Raw genomic sequence first — 22,851 nt, 5'->3', positions numbered from 1 at the left:
ACGTAGTCCCTCGACGTAACTCCTCATAAAATAAAGATCAAACTTCAAACTGGTAAGTTCTCGTTTAATCTTACTATTTTACTTCGCAGTCACGTGAGTGACTACGTGAAGATTTTAAAGCTTCTGTGATTTCAGGCCGTAGATTGGGTTCCGGCGTATCACTGCATTTTGCTTGACTCTATGAGTGAAAAACAGTCAATAACATGCAAACCATCATACTTGTTTAATTAATTAATGGTTTATTTTATGGTAAAACATTATGCGTCCCATTTTAATCTCTAGAGACATTTAATACTGAATTCAAAATAGTACCACCAAATACACCAGGGTCTGCAATTTCTTTGTGATAATACTTGTGCAACATCCTTTCATTTTCCCAACCTGCAGCCGCAAGGATATGGTCTATTGGAACGTCCAAATCCTTGGCCACCAATGTTGCCGCCGCCCTGGTGGAATGAGGTTTAAATTTGTCAGTATCAATTCCTGCATCCAACAGCACCTTCTTCAGCCATCTTGAAATTGTTTGTGTTGTCACTTTTTTGTGTGGCTTTTATGGCTGATGAATAATCTAGATTCTACACCTCTAAGATGTTTGGTAGTCTCAATGTAGTATTTTAAATATGTAACTACACAAAGTCTTTGATCTGCAGGATATGCTGAAAATCAATTTACACCCCGAGATTCCTGGTCTGCTCAGTTTTAGCAGGTCATAGACATAGAATTCACGTACTCTGTTTTCATTCCCATTCTGTCTATCCTTAACTTGTGTAATGTTTGTACTCTTTGAGCTGATACCAAAGCCCTTAACATTACTACTTTTATCGTAATTTTGTCTAACGACAAATTTGAGATGGGATCCCAATCCCTAAGTAGCATTAAAGATGCCCTTCATGTATCTACAAGTCAAAGGGTGTGATCCTAGAACTTGATGTTCCGATGGCCTCGATAAGTATGCCGACAAAGCATTCCTTGCTGTGTTGATCACACTATAGCTTAAATTATCATCAAAATGTAATTTTGACAAATTTCTACAACATCTGAAGCATCTGCAGTGTGGTAAGAAATATTTTGTGTTGAAGAAACTGTTCCCATTTCTTAATGTAAGAAATGTAGTGCTTCTAGGTACTTTTTAGAATCTGCAAATCAATAATTCAATACGATCATGTAAAGGATGAAATTCACCAGTTACAAGGTGCACAAGGTTTTCTTGTCTAAAGACATCCATAATGGGTTCAGTCACCATTTTTAACCCTAATGGATACCATGTTTGTGTGGGCCAATCTGGAACCACCAACAATCCTGAAGTATAATTTTGTTTGATCTTCTGTAGACACCTATTGATGAGACAAAAAGGAGGAAATGCAAACAAACATTCCACCCCAATTTAACGTAAACTCATCTACTCATCATTGGTGTTCCCAAATGTTTTCACAATTTTGTGGAAAATGTCACGATTTAACATCCATTCTGTGTTGTCATTGAAATTTCTTGACCTGCTATCTGCAATTATGTTGAATTTACCTGGTAGGTAAATTGGAGAAAGCCAAATATCTTTCTCAATGCACCAGTGCCAAATCATGTTTGCCAATCTGTCACATGCTTCTGACTTGATTCCATCCATGTGATTGACATGTGCCACTGCCGTAGTGTTGTCAATCTGAACCTGTACATGCAAATTTTGTACCTTTCGGCAAAAGGCTTTCAACCCATGCAATACACTTAGTAATTCAAGCTAATTAATGCCATGTGTCTCGAGCAAAGGTTCTTCCTCTGCATTCCATCTACCTCCACAGCTTGAGATGGCATTCGCAGCTCCCCATCCCAGTGCACTTGCATCTGTTTGTAAAATGGTAGCTGGTGATTCAATCAGAATTTTCCTGTAAGAGTAATCCACCATTTTATATCCTCAATTGCTGTGTTAGTTAGTTGCATTGGCCTATCGAAATATCCAGCATGTCTTCCCAATCCTGATATCTTTGCTCACGGCAGCTGCTGATAATGCAGTGTCCAAACTGAACAGCTGGAAATGAAGCAATTAACTTGCCAATTAAACTTGCTACTTGCCTGATTGATGGTTGTTTGCCTGCAATTAGCTCCTTACAACCCTTAATCACTTGCAACTTTTTGTCCTTGGGTAAGCTCACTGTCTTGTGTTCTGAATTAATAGTGAACCCCAAGTAATCAATTATTTTATTGTGTGTCAGTCTGGATTTCTCTCGGTGAATCACAAAGCCCAGTTATTGAAATGTAAGTTTAACTTTTAAAACTGAGGCTTGTTGCCGTGTCTTCAGTGTCTCCCACAATAACATGTCATCCAAATTATCAAATGGCCTTGAGCTCTTAACAATGCTAAGATTGGTTTCAGCAGTTCTGTAAACAATCTAGGAGCTGAAGTTTAACACATTAGGCAATGCTTTGAATTGCCACAATTGAGTCATCCAGACAAATTTGAAAAATCTACGATCTTTATCTTGGAGATGTATGCTTGCCATATAGCATTCTGTTGAAATTAATTGCAAAGCATTAGTAAAATCTCCATTTTGAAATGTTTATACTGTACAAAAGGTTTGAGATATGTGAGGTTTTTTATGTTGTTTCTCTATTACCCCTTTTTTACTCAAAATATCAATTTCTATTTGAATTTTTCTAATCTCTTCTTTAGAGAAAATTGAATACTTTTTGGAATATGTTGAGTAGGGGATTTTCATTCTGTTAAAATTCAATTCTAAACCTCATTATACTGCACAGTTGTTATTAGTTTCCATTCTTTTAAAAAGAATTGTAACCTACCCCCAATTTGTAAGTAGGACACACCTGATATGTTTCTTTCAGAACCAGAACCACCTACCTCAGGGTTTACTGGTGTCACTTTTTGTACCTTGCCCCTTGTGGGAATACCATGTCCTCCACGTCCTGGGGTTGTATTCAGTTCCCCTTCGGTATGGACATTGCCTTCTAGCTGTGCTGCCAAACATCGGTGGCTTCATCATCCCGATGGTTATTGATTCTTCGTTGAGAACCTTCAGTTTTTTGGCAAGCACCACTCCAAAGAGTAAGTGTGACAATTATATATTAGATGGTTTACAAAGCCTTGCAAACTTAGGATGTATGTTAGGTCTTATCACAGACTTACTCCAAAATGTGCATTACACATCATTCCCATCACATCCTGTTGTGACGTTGTCACATTTCCTTCTTCCAGATCTCTGGCAAATGCCTTAACGCTTGACCCCATTCATTTTAATACCCGCTGTAATCTCATTTCTTGAGCTCTTACTGCAGTGCCCATATAATTCCACACTTCTTTGTTAACAGCTGGAACTCCTAACCGAGCACAGTTCTGCGGGATTTTATATTTGTTCACAATTTCATCCATCGTTGGTCTTCCAACTGATGGGAAAGCAGGTAATTTACACTCTCTGCTATCTCCTCTGATAGAGGTTGTCCCTTGTTTCTGGGACTAGAGAACTTTTGGGCCAGCCCTGGCACTTTTCTTTTTTGCATTGGCTCTGGTCCTCAACTGATTCGTTATCAGAGTATTCTGGATATTCCTCCTCATAATGGGTTTCACCTGGATTTCCATATCAGGTATTACATGCGATGGCTCTATGCTAGGCCTACGCTTTTTTTGTCCCTCTTTGGGGTACATCAAGCTCTTCTATTGAGCTGTATATTGGCAGCCCACTTTTGGGTGCTGCTCCATATTCTGGGTCTCCTGTAGACCAACGTCTGTATTGTCTTTCAGACATTTCTGGTGCTGCCTCCCTGTCAGGTCAGCCGATATATTCATCTTTATCATCAGGCATTTCGGTCGCTGGCTCAAATCTGGGCCAACGTTTCCCAGAACCTCTTCTGGGTGTTCCATGCGGTTGCTCTTTAAGACCGCGTCTTTTATACTCCTTCTGGAGTTTGTTTTACCCATGAGGAATTCCAGTTTATAAATTCTATAGTTCAGACTCCTCCGAGTCTTCCAGGCCTGTTATTTCTTTATGGCCTTGCTCCCTGTGGGAGTTTCAACGGGAGTTTCAACGGGACTCCCCCCCCCCCCCCCGTGTAAAATAGTTATTTCTTTACAATCGACTTTTAGTCGGGCGCCCGCTACTCTCAGACACTTTGTCTTATAGAGTGCTTACTGCGGTGCGCTTACTATTCTTCCTCCCACCTTTCTCCATACGTAAGACTTGCCTGTGTCTCTGCACGCAGTCTCCGGAGAAAAGCAGCCTGAAAGTAAAAGTAGAAAATACTTACATTCAGGTTTTCTTTCACTCACCGCTTGGAGGTCCGTCCTCCTACCGCGGTCGTAGCGCAATGCATCTGACGAGATGACACGCATGCGCCTGGACGGCCTTCTTCACGTAGTCACTCACGTGACTCCGAAGTAAAATTTTCTGTTGCTGATGTTTAGGTGAGGGGAAACGAGGGAATCACATTCAGCTGCCCTGCCCCTCACAGTTCATAGTTTGCCAAAGCTTCCTGTCAATGGCATGAATTAGAGTCATTTGGGCAATGGCCAAAGGTAAACAAGATTCCAAGACGCTAAGGAAAGGGGCAACATTTTAGAGTTAGGTTAAAATGTGAAGGTGGGACACTGGAATAAACCAATGCACGTGTGATCTTTATGAAGGAAGAACTTTGTGTTTCCGTATTTCAATTTAAAAAAAGAGTAATTAATAGTTTCTATTTCTTACCTGCAGCCTAATTTTCTACTGTGTTAAAAAAGAAATCCCTTCTTGTTACTGCATGTCAAAGTCAGAAAATTCTCTAGTTGGCTTAAATCTGGCAATTTTGTCCATTGTGATGCTGCCATTGGCCATCACCCAGAAGCAGAGTGAATTGCACTCTTTGTCCCCCTCACGCCGAGAGGGGCAAAGTTCAAAGGAGATTAATTATTTAATCTATTTTTTAATATAGTGGTGGGTGCCTGGATCACACTGCCAGAGATGGTGGTGGAGACTGATAGGATAGTGGCATTTCAGACACTTGTAGATAAGCACATGGATATGCAGGAAATATAGATCACTTGCAAGCAGAGGAGATTAATTTAACTTGGCATCATGTTCGACATGGACATTGTGGGCCAAAGGGCCTATTCCTATGATGAGAATATAGACACAAAAAGATGGAGTAACTCAGCGGGTCAGACAGCATCTCTGTAGAAAGGGAATAGGTGACATTTCGGGTGGAGACCCTGCTTCAGACTGAGTCAATGCTGCTCTAAGTTCTATGTGCATCTTGTGTAAGATACATTATTCTCTTTATTCTAATGATGTAACAGTAACAAATGCTTTCTGTATCAACAGACAGATGAAGAGAAAAGCCAAGGCCTCCCTGTTGTAATGCCAGTGTTTGACAGGAATACCTGCAGTATTCCAAAATCTCAGATATCCTTCATCGATTATTTTATAAATGATATGTTTGATGCTTGGGACGGTAAGAACTTCATTTGTCGTTTTGCATTTGGAAATAATTGCCAAACTCAATATATTACAATTCCCATATTGCCTTGAGCTGTATTATTTACAGTGAAGCAGATTCAATGCAGAGAAGCAGATTTTTGCTGGTGTAACCTTGTGGATAGTGGACTTGCAAACCCTTTTGAATGTGCTGATCAACTTTATTGATCTGATGCAGTTACAGCTGTCCAGTAGCAGAAAGTTGCAGAAATTGGAAGGCTTAATTTTCCTTAAAGAATCTCCCCCCACCCCTCTTTATGCAACCAGGTGGAATGATTAGAGCCATACAGCACAAAAACAGGCCCTTTATAGCCAAACCCATCCATGCCAGCCAAGATGCCCCATTTTAAACTAGTCCCATGTACCCACACCCCACTAAACATTTCCTCTCCATTTATGATTTTTTAGTACCTGCCTCAACTGCTTTCTCTGGCAGCCCATTCCATATAAGCACCACCTTATAAAGGTGCCCCTCGGGTTACTATTAAATCTTTCCCCTCTCACCTTTAACCTTGTCCTTTGGTTCTTGATTCCCTTACTCTGGGTAAAAGTTATTCAGCTAAATAACGTTATGATGTACATGTTTTATAATAGAAACATAGAAAATAGGTGCAGGAGTAGGCCATTCGGCCCTTCGAGCCTGCACCGCCATTCAATATGATCATGGCTGATCATAATGAAGATAAACTGTGCAGAATTTGGCAGGTTTTGCCCATATCAACGTATTTGGTTGCAACCCTCGCACAGGAGTATCAGATAGATGTATAGAAAGGAACTGCAGATGCTGGTATATACCGAAGATAGACACAAAGCGCTGGAGTAACTCAGCAGGTCAGGCAGCATCTCTGGAGAAACAGGATGGGTGACATTTTGGGTCTGGCCTGAAGAAGGGTCCTGACCCGAAATGTCACCCATCGCCTTTTCTCCAGAGATACTGCCTGCCTCGTTGAGTTGCTCCAGCACTTCATGTTTATCTTCACTATCAGATAGATCTAAGGCACCAAGGCACACACTAGACAGGAGGCAATAATCCTGAACTAGTCTTGCATTTTCTTCCCTGCGCATTTGACTTCCTAGTTGTAGAATGCTATTACCAGAGGTGTAGAAACAAAAGTCTTGCCTTCTGACGGGGACTGATCGTGGGATTTGGAGAAAATATTCCCAGTGGGCAGATAATGCTACATCAGAAGACAATAGGAACTATATATAAAATTCCCACTGTAACTAAACAGAGAAAATTATTTTGATTTTATTTTACAGTCGTGCAAACATAATGTGTGATAATTTGAAAAGTCCAGCATATATTTTTATTTTATTTTATATATACAGCATGAAAAACAGGCTCACTCACTCAACTGACGATCGGTCACCCGTTCAGTGTTATCCCACTTTCTCATCTACTCTCTATATATATATTGGAGGCAATTTTAGAGGTCAATTTACCTACAAACCCGCATGTCTTCAGCATGTGGGAGGACAAGCTAGATGCAGGAAAGATGTTCCCAATGTTGGGCGAGTCCAGAACCAGGGGCCAGTCTTAGAATGAAGGGGACGCCATTTAAGACCGAGGTGAGAAAAAACGTTTTCACCCAGAAAGTTGTGAATATGTGGGATTCCCTGCCACAGAGGGCAGTGGAGGCCAAGTCACTGGATGGATTTAGAGAGAGAGTTATGCCCCTGTCCCACTTAGGATACTTGAACGGAAACCTCTGGAGACTTTGCGCCCCACCCAAGGTTTCCGTGCGGTTCCCGGAGGTTTTTGTCATTCTCCCTACCTGCTTCCACTACCTGCAACCACCTGCAACCTCCGGGAACCGCACGGAAACCTTGAGTGGGGCGCAAAGTCTCCAGAGGTTTCTGTTCAGGTTTCCTAAGTGGGACGGGCATTAGATAGAGCTCTAGGGGCTAGTGGAATCAAGGGATATGGGGAGAAGGCAGGCACGGGTTATTGATTGGGGACGATCAGCCATGATCACAATGAATGGCGGTGCTGGCTCGAAGAGCCGAATGGCCTCCTCCTGCACCTATTTTCTATGTTTCTATGTTTCTATGAAACCAGAGCACCCGGAGGAAACCCACGCGGTCACATGGAGAACATGCAAACTCCATACAGACTGCACCCGAGGTCAGGATCGAACCTGGGTTTCTGGCACGGTGAAGCTGCAGCTCTACCAGCTGTGCCACTGTGCCACCCTTACTTCTTTATTCCAGGAACTTGTGAGAATTTGTGCATAAAATTGCTATTTTTAAATAATGTATTGATCATATTCATGAAATGTCAACTATTTTTCTTTCAGCATTTGCAAACCTGCCTAATTTAATACACCACTTAGCCGAGAACTACAAATACTGGAAAACTTTAGATGAATCCAATTATAAAGGTCTACGACCACCATCTGATCTTTAAAGCCAAGCTGAAAGGACAACATCTTTCTCATCGATCTCACTTTAAATTGTGACTCAAGCCACTAAGAGATTATATTTTAGTTCAAGTGACTATATATTACAATGTAATATAAATCCTACACAAAGCAGGAAGCTTTGATGTACAGAATGCAGGAAAACGGTGTTGAATTATCACAGCAATGTCCCATCTACAATCATAATATCAGAGTTCTGAATTTCAAGACGGGCTTTTCTCATGATCAAGACGTTTTAGTGCCGTGCCAGGCGTTCCTGATTCACGCAGAGAAGGCAAAACAAAAATATGTGTTTCTGTCATCATTGAACAAAAGCCATGACATTTATATGCTATTCTTTGTCCTTTCCTCTAAGTTACAGTGTGCAAGAAGCAAGAATTAGGGACAAGACTCTTGACTGATTTTTGCCAATTTCAGATAAAATGACAATTGCAACATTAAGCCGAGTGGGAATGATGGTTTACGTGCTCTCTCAGTAAGCCTTCCGGGTGAAGTAACAAATCAGCTCAACAAATTATGACGGGGTGGAGTTTCATTAAGTTATCTCACAGTGTATATATTTAATTAATATTTTAAGCTGTAACATTGCCAAGTTTTTTTACTTGTACCTGCAACCAGTTAGTGTGGTTGAATTAATTTTATTTTCCAAAACCCGATTAAATGAACCAAACATCATATTTCCATATTCCATAATCATTTATGTGGAAATAAGCACCAGTGATTTTTCCCCCCCATCATATTCAGTGCAGCATCTACAATAGCCCCATTGTAACTGTTTTATTGTTCTAAACAAGAGTTCTAAACAGTCAAATTATGGCTAAAGCCCCTGTCCCACTTAGGAAACCTGAACGGAAACCTCTGGAGACTTTGCGCCCCACCCAAGGTTTCCGTGCGGTTCCCGGAGTTTTTTTTGTCAGTCTCCCTAATGGTCGAAAGTGGTTTCTGCTTCTTCTATGTTCCGGCGATTATTTAAAAAAATTCAAAACTGGCCGTGACTAAAAATAGGTTGCCGTTTTAAAAATCGGTAATTTTTTAGTCGAAGCCGGTTGCGATGCTAGTTGAAGGTGACTGCCAGAGTTGCAGGTAGTGGAAGGTGTTACCTACCACTACCTGCAACCTCCGGCAACCTCCGGCAACCACCTGCAACCTCTGGCAACCACCTTCCGGCAACCACCTTCAACTAGCATCGCAACCGGCTTTGACTAAAAAATTACCGATTTTTAAAACGGCAACCTATGCGGAAACCACTTTCGACCATTAGAGAGACTGACAAAAACCTCCGGGAACCGCACGGAAACCTTGGGTGGGGCGCAAAGTCTCCAGAGGTTTCCGTTCAGGTTTCCTAAGGATGTGGCAGATCGTTCATTCAGACATAATGCCCCCAATTACATCACACTTTTGTTTACTAAATCCTGGTGCATTTTACCTGCATGATTCTCTCAAGGAGTCAATTTCCATGTGACATAGCACTTACTGACGCTTGTCTGATCTGTGGCTACCAGCCAAGTTCATAAAATCTATACATTTCTTTAATCTAAGGCGTATTTTCACAATCAGCCATGGTTGTCACCTAAAGCCTATGTAATGTCACTGCTTGTGCCTTTTTCTTTCCCTTTCAATTAATTATTTTGTCACATCCTGACTAGCCTACAGCTTGCACGTCTCTTCACTCCACTACCTCCAATGCCTTCAAATAGCTCCTTTGTTTCTTTGTACCTAGAACTGGAATGTTGCCTTGTTGCAGCCTGTCCAGAGCACTGAACAGTTAGATAATAATTCCCTTCAACCTGTATTCTTTTATATGTTAGGCATTCCATTGCTTTGTTGGTTGGTGCTGCGGTATACAGAGACTAAGTCTGCTAAAACGCCCACTGCTCAGCACGACATACAAATTAGCACTTCAACTCCCCCTCCCGTTTCAGCACTTCAACTCCCCCTCCCATTCTGAATCCGACCTTTCTGTCCTGGGCCTCCACCATGGCCAGAGTGCGGCCCACCGTAAATTGGAGGAGCAGCACCTCATATTTCGCTTGGGTAATTTACACCCCAGCGGTATGAACATTGACTTCTCCAATTTTAGGTAGTCCCTGCTTTCTCCTTCTTTCCCCTCCCCCTTCCCAGCTCTCCCACAGCCCACTGTCTCCGCCTCTTCCTTTCTTCTTCCCGCCCGCCCCACCCCTACATCAGTCTGAAGAAGGATCTCGACCCGAAACGTCGCCTATTTCCTTCGCTCCATAGATGCTGCCTCACCCGCTGAGTTTCTCCAGCATTATTGTCTACCTTCAAATTCCCCGCATCTGCAGATCCTTCTTAAACATATCACTCAATCATTCTACCTTTTGCATCGTAAATGGAAGCAGATACGACATGTGCATGCAGAAGTCGTTTCTCAGTTGCATCAGTAGGAGTCAGCAGCGTTCCATGTAGATATAATTAACGTCAACAGGACTTAAGTCAGTGATTTAAACAGGTCCACGTGCAAAGGGATTCCCTTCCTGGAGTCTGCTCCACTTGTGCCTGTGAGGATGGGCGCCACAGGGTGGTTGACTGGACACTATGCTGAAACACATCTGCAAAACCAGACAATTTCTAAAAGGAGAAAATAATCAACACACGCGGGACCAAAAATAAGATTTTAGGCAGAGCAAGTATCAATCTCTAATGTGAAACATACGTTCTAATATGTATGTGTGTATGTATGTAAATAGAACAAAATTGTAACAAAATATACAATTGTTTATAGAAAATGCGGCAGTAATTTTGTTCATTACTGGGACAATACGTCTAACAATAAATATAATTTAAAAGATGCTATTTTGTCAATGAACATTAGTGTAAACTGTGTGCAAAACAACATTGTCAGCTTTTGTCCACAAGGTTATACGGCACCATTGGGTCCATGCTTCGATTGAGTTATCCTCCATATATCTATCTACTCAGCAAGTGTATTTTAAGTGCTGTTATAGTATCAGCCTCAACTACCTCTTCTGGCAGCTCATTACATACACCCACCACCTTCTGTGAAAAGGTTGCCCGAGTTTCATATTAAATCTTGCCTCTCTCACATTAAGTATGTGCCTTGTTTTTGATTCCCCTACCCTGGGTAAAATACTATGTGCATTCACCCTGTCTATTCCCATTTATGCACCTCTAAAAGCTCATCCCTCAGCCTCCTGCACTCCGAGGAATAAAGGCCTGGCACTGCCCAACCTCTTCCTGCAGCTCAGCTTCTCAAGTCATGGCAATGTCCTCGTAAATCATCGGTGCCTTCTTTCCAGCTTAATGCCATCCTTCCTGTAGCAGGGTGACCAATAGTGAATGCAGTACTCCAAGTGTGGCCTCATCAATGTCTTGCACAATGGTAATTTAACATCCTAACTTCCATACACAATACCTTCACTGATGGAGGCCAATATACAAAATGCCACCTTGACCACCCCATCTACCTGCGGCACCACTTTCAGGGAACTGTGTACGGTACAACGCTAGAATTTAGAAGTTTGAGGGGGGATCTTATAGAAACTTACAAAATTCTTAAGGGGTTGGACAGGCTAGATGCAGGAAGATTGTTCCCGATGTTGGGGAAGTCCAGAACAAGGGGTCACAGTTTAAGGATAAGGGGGAAGTCTTTTAGGACCGAGATGAGAAAAACATTTTTCACACAGAGAGTGGTGAATCTGTGGAATTCTCTGCCACAGAAGGTAGTTGAGGCCAGTTCATTGGCTATATTTAAGAGGGAGTTAGATGTGGCCCTTGTGGCTAAAGGGATCAGGGGGTATGGAGAGAAGGCAGGTACAGGATACTGAGTTGGATGAACAGCCATGATCATATTGAATGGCGGTGCAGGCTCGAAGGGCCGAATGGCCTACTCCTGCACCTATTTTCTATGTTTCTAACACTCCCCAGGGCGCTACCATTCACTGTGAAGATCCTGCCCTGGTTTGTCTTCCCAATATATATTACCTTGCACTTATCTGGTCTTAAAGTCATAAGTAATAAGAGCAGAATTAGGCCATTCAGCCTATCAGGTCTACTCCGCCATTCAATGATGGCTGATCTATCTCTCCCTCCTAACCCCATTCTCCTGCCTTCACCCCAAAACCTCAGACACCCGCACTAAACTGCATTAAACTTCATTAGCCGTTCCTCAGCCCACTTTCCCAACTGTTCAAGATCCTGCTGTAATATTTGACAACCATCTTCACCATCCCTGATACCACCCACTTTAGCATCATCTGCAAACTTATTAATCACGCTTTGTACATTCTCATTCAAGTCGGGTATGGGCCCAGCAGTCACCACAGGCATCCAGTTTGAAAAGCACCCACCAACACCCTCTGCTTCCTTCCATGAAGTCAATTAATTACTTAATTACAATTATTCTTGATCGCTCATCTGTGATGTTGATATTCTTAATTACATGGAGATTAATGGTGATTCCCAGTTTAGCAACAAATATATCTACCAGAAAACCCTGGAAGTAGCCCCACCATCTTTTATACAAGTATGTTTCATGTGCCTTGGAAGAGGCCTTGTGGAATATTCAGCAGCAAGAAAATGTCCTTATTCCTGACGTATTAAGTACTGTTTCTGGAACCGTGCATTTTGAGCAGCAAAAGGTTTTGCTGCTGATGTTTCATTTTCACTTTCTTCTGTGCATATGTTAGTAAAATTTGACAGTCATCTCTAATTATGAAAATGTTATACATGATTACTTTCAGAGCAATTATCCAAGGTGAGGTCAGTATTCAAGAGTGTGGAAGCAATGCCTCAATCCTATTAATTTCTGAATTGCAGAACACAAAAGCTGAACATAGTGCAGCACAGGAGGGCCCGCCCTTCAGCCCTCAATAGCTGCACGGAACATGATGTCGTTAAACTGATCTCACCTGCCTGTACATGGTCCATATCCCTCTATTCCCTGCACATCCATGTGCCTATCCAAAAGCCTCTTAATGCCACTATTATATCAGCCTCCATAATCACACTTGGCGGTGTATTCCAGGCCCCCACCACCCTATGTAAAAACAACTTGCTCCACACATCTCCATTAAACTTCCCCCTTATAGCAATGCCCTGTAGTGTTGGACATTTCCAACCTGGGAAAAAGGCTCTGTCCAACCTATCATATGGATATGATAATGCCATCTATGCCTCTCTTAATCTTACTTTTGCTTTATGCAACAAACTATTCATCAAAATTCCCCAGGACCTGATGGGCTGCATCCCATAGTACCTAAGGAAGTGCCTCTAGAAATCGTGGACGCATTGGCAATCATTTTCCAATCTTCTATAGATTCAGGGTCAGTTTCTGGGGATTGGAGGGTAGCTATTGTTATCCTACTTCTTATGAAAGGCGGGAGAGAGAAAACAGGGAATTATAGACTAATTAGCCTGACATCGGTGGTGGGGAAAATGCTGGAGTCAATTATAAAAGATGAAATACATGAAATCACATTTGGATAGCAGTAACAGGATCGGTCCGAGTCAGCATGGATTTACGAAGGGGAAATCATGCTTAACTAATCTGGATTTTTTTGAGGATGTAACTAGGAAAATGGACAAGGGAGAGCCAGTGGGTGTAGTGTACCTGGACTGTCAGAAAGCATTTGATAAGGTCCCACATAGGAGATTAGTGTGCAAAATTAGACCACATGGTATTGTGGGTAGAGTAGTGACATGGATTGAAAATTGGTTGGCAGACAGGAAACAAAGAGTAGGGATAAATGGGTCCCTTACGGAATGGCAGGCAGTGACTAGTAGGTTACTGCAAGGCTCGGTGCTGGGACCGTAGCTATTTACAATATACATCAATGATTTAGATGACGGGATTAAAAGTAACATTAGCAAATTTGCAGATGACACAAAGCTGGGTGGCAATGTGAACTGTGAGGAGGATGCTATGAGGATGCAGGGTGACTTGGACAGGTTGGGTGAGTGGGCAGATACATGGCAGATGCAGTTTAATGTGGATAAATGTGAGGTTATACACTTTGATGGCAAAAACTAGAAGGCAGATTATTATCTGAATGGTGTCAAGTTGGGAAAAGGGCAAGTACAACGAGATCTAGGGGTCCTTGTTCATCAGTTACTGAAAATAAGCATGCAGGTACAGCCGGCAGTTAAGAAAGCGAATGGCTTGTTGGCCTTCATAACAAGAGGAGTTGAGTATAGGAGTAAATAGGTCCTTCTGCAGTTGTACAGGACCCTAGTGAGACCACACTTGGAGTATTGTGTGCAGTTTTGGTCTCCACATTTGAGGAAGGATATTCTTGCTATTGAGGGAGTGCAGCATAGGTTCACAAGGTTAATTCCTGGGATGACAGGACTGTCATATGTTGATAGAATGGAGCGGCTGGGCTTGTATGCTCTGGAATTTAGAGGGATGAGAGGGGATCTTATTGAAACATAAAAGATTATTAAGCGTTTGGACACGCTAGAGGCAGGAAACATGTTCCCGATGTTGGGAGAGTCCAAAACCAGGGGCCACAGTTTAAGAATAAGGGGTAAGCCACTTAGAACAGAGATGAGGAAAAAATTTTTCACACAGAGGGTTGTGAATCTGTGGCATTCTCTGCCTCAGTGTAAAATGTGGAAATGTGTCAGCCTCAATAACAATCAGCACGGGAGCACATCAAGGCTGCATGCTCAGCCCCCTGCTGTACTCACTCTATACTCATGACTGCATAGCCGGTCATAGTGCGAACTCCATCATCAAGTTCGCTGACGACACCACTGTTGTGTGACGTATCACTGATGGGGACGAGTCAGAGTATAGAAGTGAGATCAACCGACTGACCAAATGGTGCTAGCACAATAACCTGGCCCTCAACACCAGCAAAACCAAGGAACTGATTGTGGACTTTGGAAGGGATAGGATGGGTACCCACAGTCCTGTTTATATCAGCGGGTCGATGGTGGAGAGGGTCAAGAGCTTCAAATTCCTGGGCGTGCATATTTCTGAAGATCTCTCCTGGTCCGAGAACACTGATGCAATTATAAAGAAAGCACATCAGTACTTCCTGAGAAGATTACGGAGAGTCAGTATGTCAAGGAGGACTCTCTCTAACTTCTACAGGTGCACAGTAGAGAGCATGCTGACCGGTTGCATCGTGGGTTGGTTCGGCAACTTGAGAGCCCTGGAGAGGAAAAGACTACAAAAAGTTGTAAACACTGCCCAGTCCATCATCGGCTCTATTCTCCCTTCCATCGAGGGGATCTATCGCAGTCGCTGCCTCGAAAAGGCTGGCAGCATCATCAAAGACCCACACCATCCTGGCCACACACTCATCTCCCCGCTACCGTCAGGTAGAAGGTAAAGGAGCCTGAAGACTGCAACGCCCAGGTTCAGGAATAGCTACTTCCCCACAGCCATCAGGCTATTGAACTCAACTGGAACAAATCTCTGAACATTAAGACTATTATCTGTTTATTTGCACTTTATCTGCTTCTTTATCTAATCTTTCAAAACTCTTTAGATTCTGGAGTAGTTCCTGAGGATTGGCGGGTAGCAAACGTAACCCCACTTTTTAAGAAGGGAGGGAGAGAGAAAACGGGGAATTACAGACCAGTTAGTCTAACATCGGTAGTGGGGAAACTGCTAGAGTCAGTTATTAAAGATGGGATAGCAGCACATTTGGAAAGTGGTGAAATCATTGGACAAAGTCAGCATGGATTTACAAAAGGTAAATCATGTCTGACGAATCTTATAGAATTTTTCGAGGATGTAACTAGTAGCGTGGATAGGGGAGAACCAGTGGATGTGGTGTATCTGGACTTCCAGAAGGCTTTCGACAAGGTCCCACATAAGAGATTAGTTTACGAACTTAAAGCACACGGCATTGGGGGTTCAGTATTGATGTGGATAGAGAACTGGCTGGCAAACAGGAAGCAAAGAGTAGGAGTAAACGGGTCCTTTTCACAATGGCAGGCAGTGACTAGTGGGGTACCGCAAGGCTCAGTGCTGGGACCCCAGCTATTTACAATATATATTAATGATCTGGATGAGGGAATTGAAGGCAATACCTCCAAGTTTGCGGATGACACTAAGCTGGGGGGCAGTGTTAGCTGTGAAGAGGATGCTAGGAGACTGCAAGGTGACTTGGATAGGCTGGGTGAGTGGGCAAATGTTTGGCAGATGCAGTATAATGTGGATAAATGTGAGGTTATCCACTTTGGTGGCAAAAACAGGAAAGCAGACTATTATCTAAATGGTGGCCGACTAGGAAAAGGGGAGATGCAGCGAGACCTGGGTGTCATGGTACACCAGTCATTGAAAGTGGGCATGCAGGTGCAGCAGGCAGTGAAGAAAGCGAATGGTATGTTAGCTTTCATAGCAAAAGGATTTGAGTATAGGAGCAGGGAGGTTCTACTGCAGTTGTACAGGGTCTTGGTGAGACCACACCTGGAGTATTGCGTACAGTTTTGGTCTCCAAATCTGAGGAAGGACATTATTGCCATAGAGGGAGTGCAGAGAAGGTTCACCAGACTGATTCCTGGGATGTCAGGACTGTCTTATGAAGAAAGACTGGATAGACTTGGTTTATACTCTCTAGAATTTAGGAGATTGAGAGGGGATCTTATAGAAACTTACAAAATTCTTAAGGGGTTGGACAGGTTAGATGCAGGAAGATTGCTCCCGGTGTTGGGGAAGTCCAGGACAAGGGGTCACAGCTTAAGGATAAGGGGGAAATCCTTTAAAACCGAGATGAGAAGAACTTTTTTCACACAGAGAGTGGTGAATCTCTGGAACTCCCTGCCACAGAGGGTAGTCGAGGCCAGTTCATTGGCTATATTTAAGAGGGAGTTAGATGTGGCCCTTGTGGCTAAGGGGATCAGAGGGTATGGAGAGAAGGCAGGTACGGGATACTGAGTTGGATGATCAGCCATGATCATATTGAATGGCGGTGCAGGCTCGAAGGGCCGAATGGCCTACTCCTGCACCTAATTTCTATGTTTCTATGTTTATTGATGTGTGTTTATATATATATAATGGCATATGGACTCACTGATATGTTCTGTATTCATGCCTACTATATTGTGCTGAAGCAAAGCAAGAATTTCATTGTCCTATTTGCGACACATGACAATAAACTCTCTTGAACTTGAACTCAGAAGGCAGTGGAGGTCAATTCTCTGGATGCTTTCAAGAGAGAGTTTGATAGAGCTCTTGAAGATAGCGGTGTCAGGGGATATGGCGAGGCAGGAACGGCTGCTGATTGTGGATGATCAGCCATAATCATATAGAATGGCGTTGTTGTCTCGAAGGGCCAAATGGCCTACTCCTGTGTAAAATTAGCAGAATTTTCTGCTTCAATTATTCCATGTTACAGATGCTTCCACATTCCATTTAGAGACACCTGAAATTCTTTGGGTGGGTGTATGAAATGAGCTGTCAGAGGAGGTAGTTGGGGCAGGTACTATCACAATGTTTAAAAAACATTGCAACAGGTACATGGATAGGATAGGTTTAGAGGGCTATGAGCCAAACGCAGGCAGTAGCGTCCTGTGTAGATGGGACATGTTGGTTGGTGTAGGCGGTGGACCGAAGGTCCTGTTTCCACACTGTATCACTCTATAACCCCAATTTATAATTTACAGAAGCCAATTAACCTACAAACCTGTATGTCTTTGAAGTGTGGGAGGAAACCAGAGCACCCGGAGATCCACGCGGTCAAAGGGAGAATGTACAAACTCCATACCTATAGTCAGGATTAAACCCAGGTCTCTGGCACTGTAAGGCAACTCTACCGCTGTGCCACTGTGCCACAATAGGTGCAGGAGTAGGCCATTTGGCCCTTTGAGCCACCACCGCCATTCAATGTGATCATGGCTGATCATCCCTAATCACTACCCCGTTGCTGCCTTCTCCCCATATCCCGACTGTTATTTTTAAGAGCCCTATCTAGCTCTCTTGAAAGCATCCCGAGAACCTGCCCCCACCGCCCTCTGAGGCATAGAATTCCACAGACCCACCACCCTGTGAGAAAAAGTGTTTCCTCGTCTCAGTTCTAAATGGCTTACTCCTTATTCTTAAACTGTGGCCCCTGGTTCTGGACTCCCCCAACATCGGGAACGTGTTTCCTGCCTCTAGCGTGTCCAAGCCCTTAACAATCTTATATGTTTCAATAAGATACCCTCTCATCCTTCTAAACTCCAGAGTGTACAAGCCCAGCTGCTCCATTCGCTCAGTATATGACAGTCCCACCATCCCGGGAATTAACCTTGTAATTCCCTTGTGCTGCCCTTTTCCCCCATTAAGAGCAAATGCTAACAATTGATTTATACACATCAGCATCAGATTAAGCACTCAAAAAAATTGTTGTGGGATGAATATTGTCACTTTGTGTGGAATTAGCAATTTTGAAAGAAAATGTTCTAATTTTGAAAGCACCATTATTTAACATTATTTTACAATCTCAAATCAACAGAGATGGTGGGGGGAGGGGTGAGGGGGCAGTGTCACAATAAGGTGTTTTTGACAAATGTTTAAAATACAAAAACTAATTTTATGATGAAAGCCTGGGTTTTATTGCCAGTTTCTTTCGATAAACAATTTTCATTCTGTGATGTTTGCAGTGCCAGGTTAATATAACGTAAAACAGGTAATCTTTGCAGAAAATGTACATACATTTATGGATATACATAAGCAGTCAACAAGCAGCACATTGGGAGGTCCTTAAAACTATTAGCAATATCAGTAATTTACAGAAATATACGTTCCGCAGGTCACTTAGAGACATCGTATAACATTCATTTCATTTGCTTCATAATTATCTCAAGATCACACATCATCTTGTTCTAATTTGTGGAATAATGCCTTGCTCCTTAACTGCGATTCCTTCTCTCCATCCTTCCATAAAATGATGAGATGGTCTGTCGAACAAGTTACTATTCCATGGTCTTTAGAATGTAGGAACATCTGGGCAATGACAAAACAAAAACTATTTATGAAGCGATAGATCAAACTGTTTGGATTGGAGCAAGTTAATGGGAGACAGCTATTAATTCCAACTGAATGGAGCAATTTAAAATCATGTCACAATAGAATTAAGTACTTCTCTTCACTTCAGTATAAACATTGATATCCAGTTGGAATATACGCTCAGAATTACTGAATATATAGAGTGGTCCAGATCTTGCTGTTGTGAAACGGTTAAACTGACAATAACCTACGATTACAACATATGCATAGTTTACTGCAGAACTGTCAATGATTCCTCGCTCCAGTAGAAGTTACAAAGGGTTATGGTGATCTCATTGAATGGCAGAAGGGATTAGTTTAATTTGATACCATTTTTAATAAGGACATTATGGCTCAAAGGACCTGTTCCTGTGCTGTACTGTTCTTTGTTCTGGATTCTTACATTTGCTGTTCCTCAGCATCCCAACCCTCCCTCTGTATCAGTTCAGAGACAAACTGAACCATTATAAGCTTCATTTTCAAGATATTATGGGCAATAGTTGGGATCAAAGAAGAAATGGTCACTGCACAGATACTCACTTGCACTGCTCCTGAATGACCGATCAAATCACCAGTTAACTCCAATGTCTTCAACACAGAGCAGTCCAACTTGCGTTTTGCCATTTGGGTTTGCTGTTTGTTTGGCTTCCCAATTCCCCACATACTAAAAATCCCTAAAACCAAACAGATATGTTATCAATCTCATTATGCTATGAACTAAATCAATAAATGGATCATGAAAACTAACACAACTTTCTCTCACTTTCTCTACTTTCTTTATTTCTATCTTTCCTTAAAGCTTAAAAAATGAAGGGGTACAATAAATGTAATAGGATATATGTGGCTTGTACTACTGTAATTTACTGTACTTCTAATAAATAAAAATATTTAAAAATAAATAAATAAATGGATCATGAATGATGATCAGTTCTGCGAACATCCAGATCATAAGGTCATGTGACAGCAGCAGAATTAGGCCATTCGGCCCATCAAGTCTACTCCGCCATTCAATCATGCCTGATCTATCCCTTCCTCCTAACCCCATTCTCCTGCCTTCTCCCCATAATCCCTGACACCTGTACTAATCAAGAATCTATCTATCTCTGCTTTAAAAATATCCATTGACCTGGCCTCCACAACCTTCTGTGGCAAAGAATCCCGTAATTCTGAGGCTGTGACCTATAGTCCAAGACTCTCCCACTAGTGGAAACATCCCTCCACATCACTCTATCCAAACCTTTCACTATTCGGTACGTTTCAATAAAGTCCCCCCTCATTGTTCTAAATTCCAGCGAGTACAGGACCAGTGCCATCAAACATCTTGGGACCATTCTTGTAAACCTCCTCTGGACCATCTCCAAGGCCAGCACATCCTTCCTCAGATATGGTGCCCAAAATTGCTCACAATACTCCAAATGCAGCCTGACCATCGCCCTATAGAGCCTCAGCATTACATCTGTTTTTGTATTCTAGCCCTTTTGAAATAAATGCTAGCATTGCGGATGAAAAAGATAAAAGGATAAAGCAGAAACAAATTAGAACTGTAAAATGACCCGTGCTAAATTAATGCATGTAAAGCCTTGGTTTATTTTAAGCAACAGTCACAAATGGGAGTGCTAAAAAGTCATGCTTCGCACAAAATAGGATTAAAACGTCATAACAGAATGGATTCCAAATAAGTAACAAACACAGCTCTGATTCAGATAGCAGAGATTTGCTCCTTCCTGACTTGGTGAAGCTACAGTGCAAGACTGCCAATAAAAGAGGCAGCAAGACAAGCAGTAAGGTTTGTAGATCAGTCACAATCTCAACACCAGGAGAAAATCAAATGGGTAATGAGGGTGAAAGAAAAAAACAGAAAAATCCATGCCACCAACACAGAGCAGCCCTTGCAAGGCTAGGCACGTTCACTTGCAACCATTTTGAGCCAAAAGTGCCCAATAGTCGGAAGATTTATCCCACATAGACCGCTAACCAACATTGACAACTAGCTAAAAGTAAACCAGTTCATAATTCTTGTTGCATTTGACCTCGTGGATTTTGAACTTCATACTTGTGCCAACACTAGTTCTGTCCACTGGATTGACATTGCCTAACTATACTCCCATCTCAGCCTATCTGCCATTAAAGTTCATGTTCATAAGTTATAGGAGCCGAATTGGGCCATTCGGCCCATCAAGTCTACTCTGCCTTTCAATCATGGGTAATCTATCCATCCCTCTCAACCGCATTCTCCTACCTTCTCCCCATGCTAAATGACCTGGTTAATTCTACACATGGATATTGCATTGATCTCATGCCCAGCTTCCCTTGATCTACTAAAGGGCCTGTCCCACCGTACAACGTAATTCAAGAATTGCCCTGAGTTTTCCCCCGATTCGAACTTGGAGAATGTCCGTAGCGGGTCCGTAGGAGTTCGTGGATGTCTCGTAGCGGCTCGTAATGCTAACGGTAGTTACTCAGGAAGTCCGGTAAACTCGTGACGTTTTTTCAACACTGCAAAAATGTCCACGAGTAAAAAAATACTTGTGATGAAATAAATTGTTACTTTTTACTCGTACGAGCCGCTACGAGACATCCATGAACTGCTATGGACATTCTCCGAGTTCGAATCAGGGGGAAACTCGGGAGAACTCTTGAATTACAGTGGGGCAGGCCCTTTATTCTCTGCAAGCTTGATGTCATTCAAAACTAGGCTACCCTTATCCTATCTTGCACCGTCCTTTTCACCCATCACTCCCACACTTGCTAACACAGGTTCTTGCAAACCCGCAAGTCAACTTTAAAATTCTTATCAAATTTGCCCCAATCTTGACTCACTTTTACTTTCGACCTGTCTGGACCTTTAATCCTCAGCGATATCTCCAATCCTTCAAATATTGTCTATTGTTTATCTATGACCTCTTGGAAACTTAAAATTGCTCCACCATTGGCATTTGAATGTGAATTGTGTACATGGTGTAGCCTGGGACAATGTGATGGAGTCCCTACATTTGCATTCATACTAAATGGGAGCATCCTAAAGCAGCTCACCAATCAGTCTGAAGAAGGGTTTCGGCCCGAAACGTCGCCTATTTTCTTCGCTCCATAGATGCTGCTGCACCCCCTGAGTTTCTCCAGCAATTTTGTGTACCACCAATTAGACTTGCTTATTTTCAGGCAGGGAAGCAGCAGGGGATAAGTGCTGTCTGCAGCACAGATGGTATTGTCTGTTCTGTCATCATGTTAAATTAAAAAGTATAGAAAAATGTGTAGGAAGGAACTGCAGATGCTAGTTTTTACTGAAGATAGACACAAATTGCTGGAGTAACTCAGCGGGTCAGGCAGCATATCTGGAGAAAAAGGATGAGTGATGTTTTGAATTGGAATCCTTCAGACTGAAAGTAGAGGAAGAGGGGAAACTGGAGATAGGAAAAGGCCCAAATAAGAAAAATATACATTTTGTTGGTAGGCACTTGCAATGTGCCTGGCAACAGTCAAGTCATCCCGGGATGGCAGGACTGTCATATGATGAGAGAGTGGAGCAGCTGGGCTTGTACACTCCGGAGTTTAGAAGAATGAGAGGGGATCTCATTGAAACATATAAGATTGTTAAGGGCTTGGACACGCTAGAGGCAGGAAACATGTTCCCGATGTTGGGGGAGTCCAGAACCAGGGGCCACAGTTTATGAATAAGGAGTAAGCCATTTAGAACGGAGACGAGGAAACACTTTTTCTCACAGAGTGGTGAGTCTGTGGAATTCTCCGCCTCAGAGGGCGGTGGAGGCGGGTTCTCTGGATGCTTTCAAGAGAGAGCTAGATAGGGCTCTTAAAAATATGGTGATATGGGGAGAAGGCAGGAACGAGGTACTGATTGGGGATGATCAGCCATGATCACATTGAATGGCAGAGCTGGCTCGAAGGGCCAAATGGCCTACTCCTGCACCCATTGTCTATTGTCAATCCCTTATGCACCAAGTATAACATTCAAGGAAACCTAGAGCTAAGCAGGACTACAAGCTCTCTCGGTGGACCA

General features: G+C 42.6%; 2 protein-coding genes across 6 annotated transcripts in view; one reads left to right on the top strand and one right to left on the bottom strand.

Annotated features, from left to right (window-relative positions):
• pde8b (phosphodiesterase 8B) overlaps positions 1 to 8,756 on the top strand; it is a 217,728-nt gene extending 208,972 nt beyond the window's left edge. Inside the window, exons 22-23 of the mRNA XM_033018611.1 lie at positions 5,301 to 5,430; positions 7,751 to 8,756. Of these exons, the coding sequence (XP_032874502.1) occupies positions 5,301 to 5,430; positions 7,751 to 7,860 (240 nt within the window). The 3' untranslated portion in view covers positions 7,861 to 8,756. The remainder of the gene's footprint in view (positions 1 to 5,300; positions 5,431 to 7,750) is intronic.
• A 9,495-nt stretch (positions 8,757 to 18,251) lies between these two features.
• wdr41 (WD repeat domain 41) overlaps positions 18,252 to 22,851 on the bottom strand; it is a 35,334-nt gene continuing 30,734 nt past the window's right edge. For all 5 annotated transcript variants that reach the window (XM_033018605.1, XM_033018609.1, XM_033018606.1 and 2 more), the window contains 2 exons: positions 19,377 to 19,510; positions 18,252 to 18,794 (listed from right to left, as the gene is read on the bottom strand). In XM_033018605.1, coding sequence (XP_032874496.1) covers positions 18,657 to 18,794; positions 19,377 to 19,510 — 272 coding nt within the window. In that variant the 3' untranslated portion in view covers positions 18,252 to 18,656. The remainder of the gene's footprint in view (positions 18,795 to 19,376; positions 19,511 to 22,851) is intronic.

Source organism: Amblyraja radiata, chromosome 3 (assembly GCF_010909765.2).
Source record: "Amblyraja radiata isolate CabotCenter1 chromosome 3, sAmbRad1.1.pri, whole genome shotgun sequence".
Lineage (NCBI taxonomy): Eukaryota > Metazoa > Chordata > Chondrichthyes > Rajiformes > Rajidae > Amblyraja > Amblyraja radiata.
This window is presented reverse-complemented; position numbering and strand designations above follow the sequence as displayed.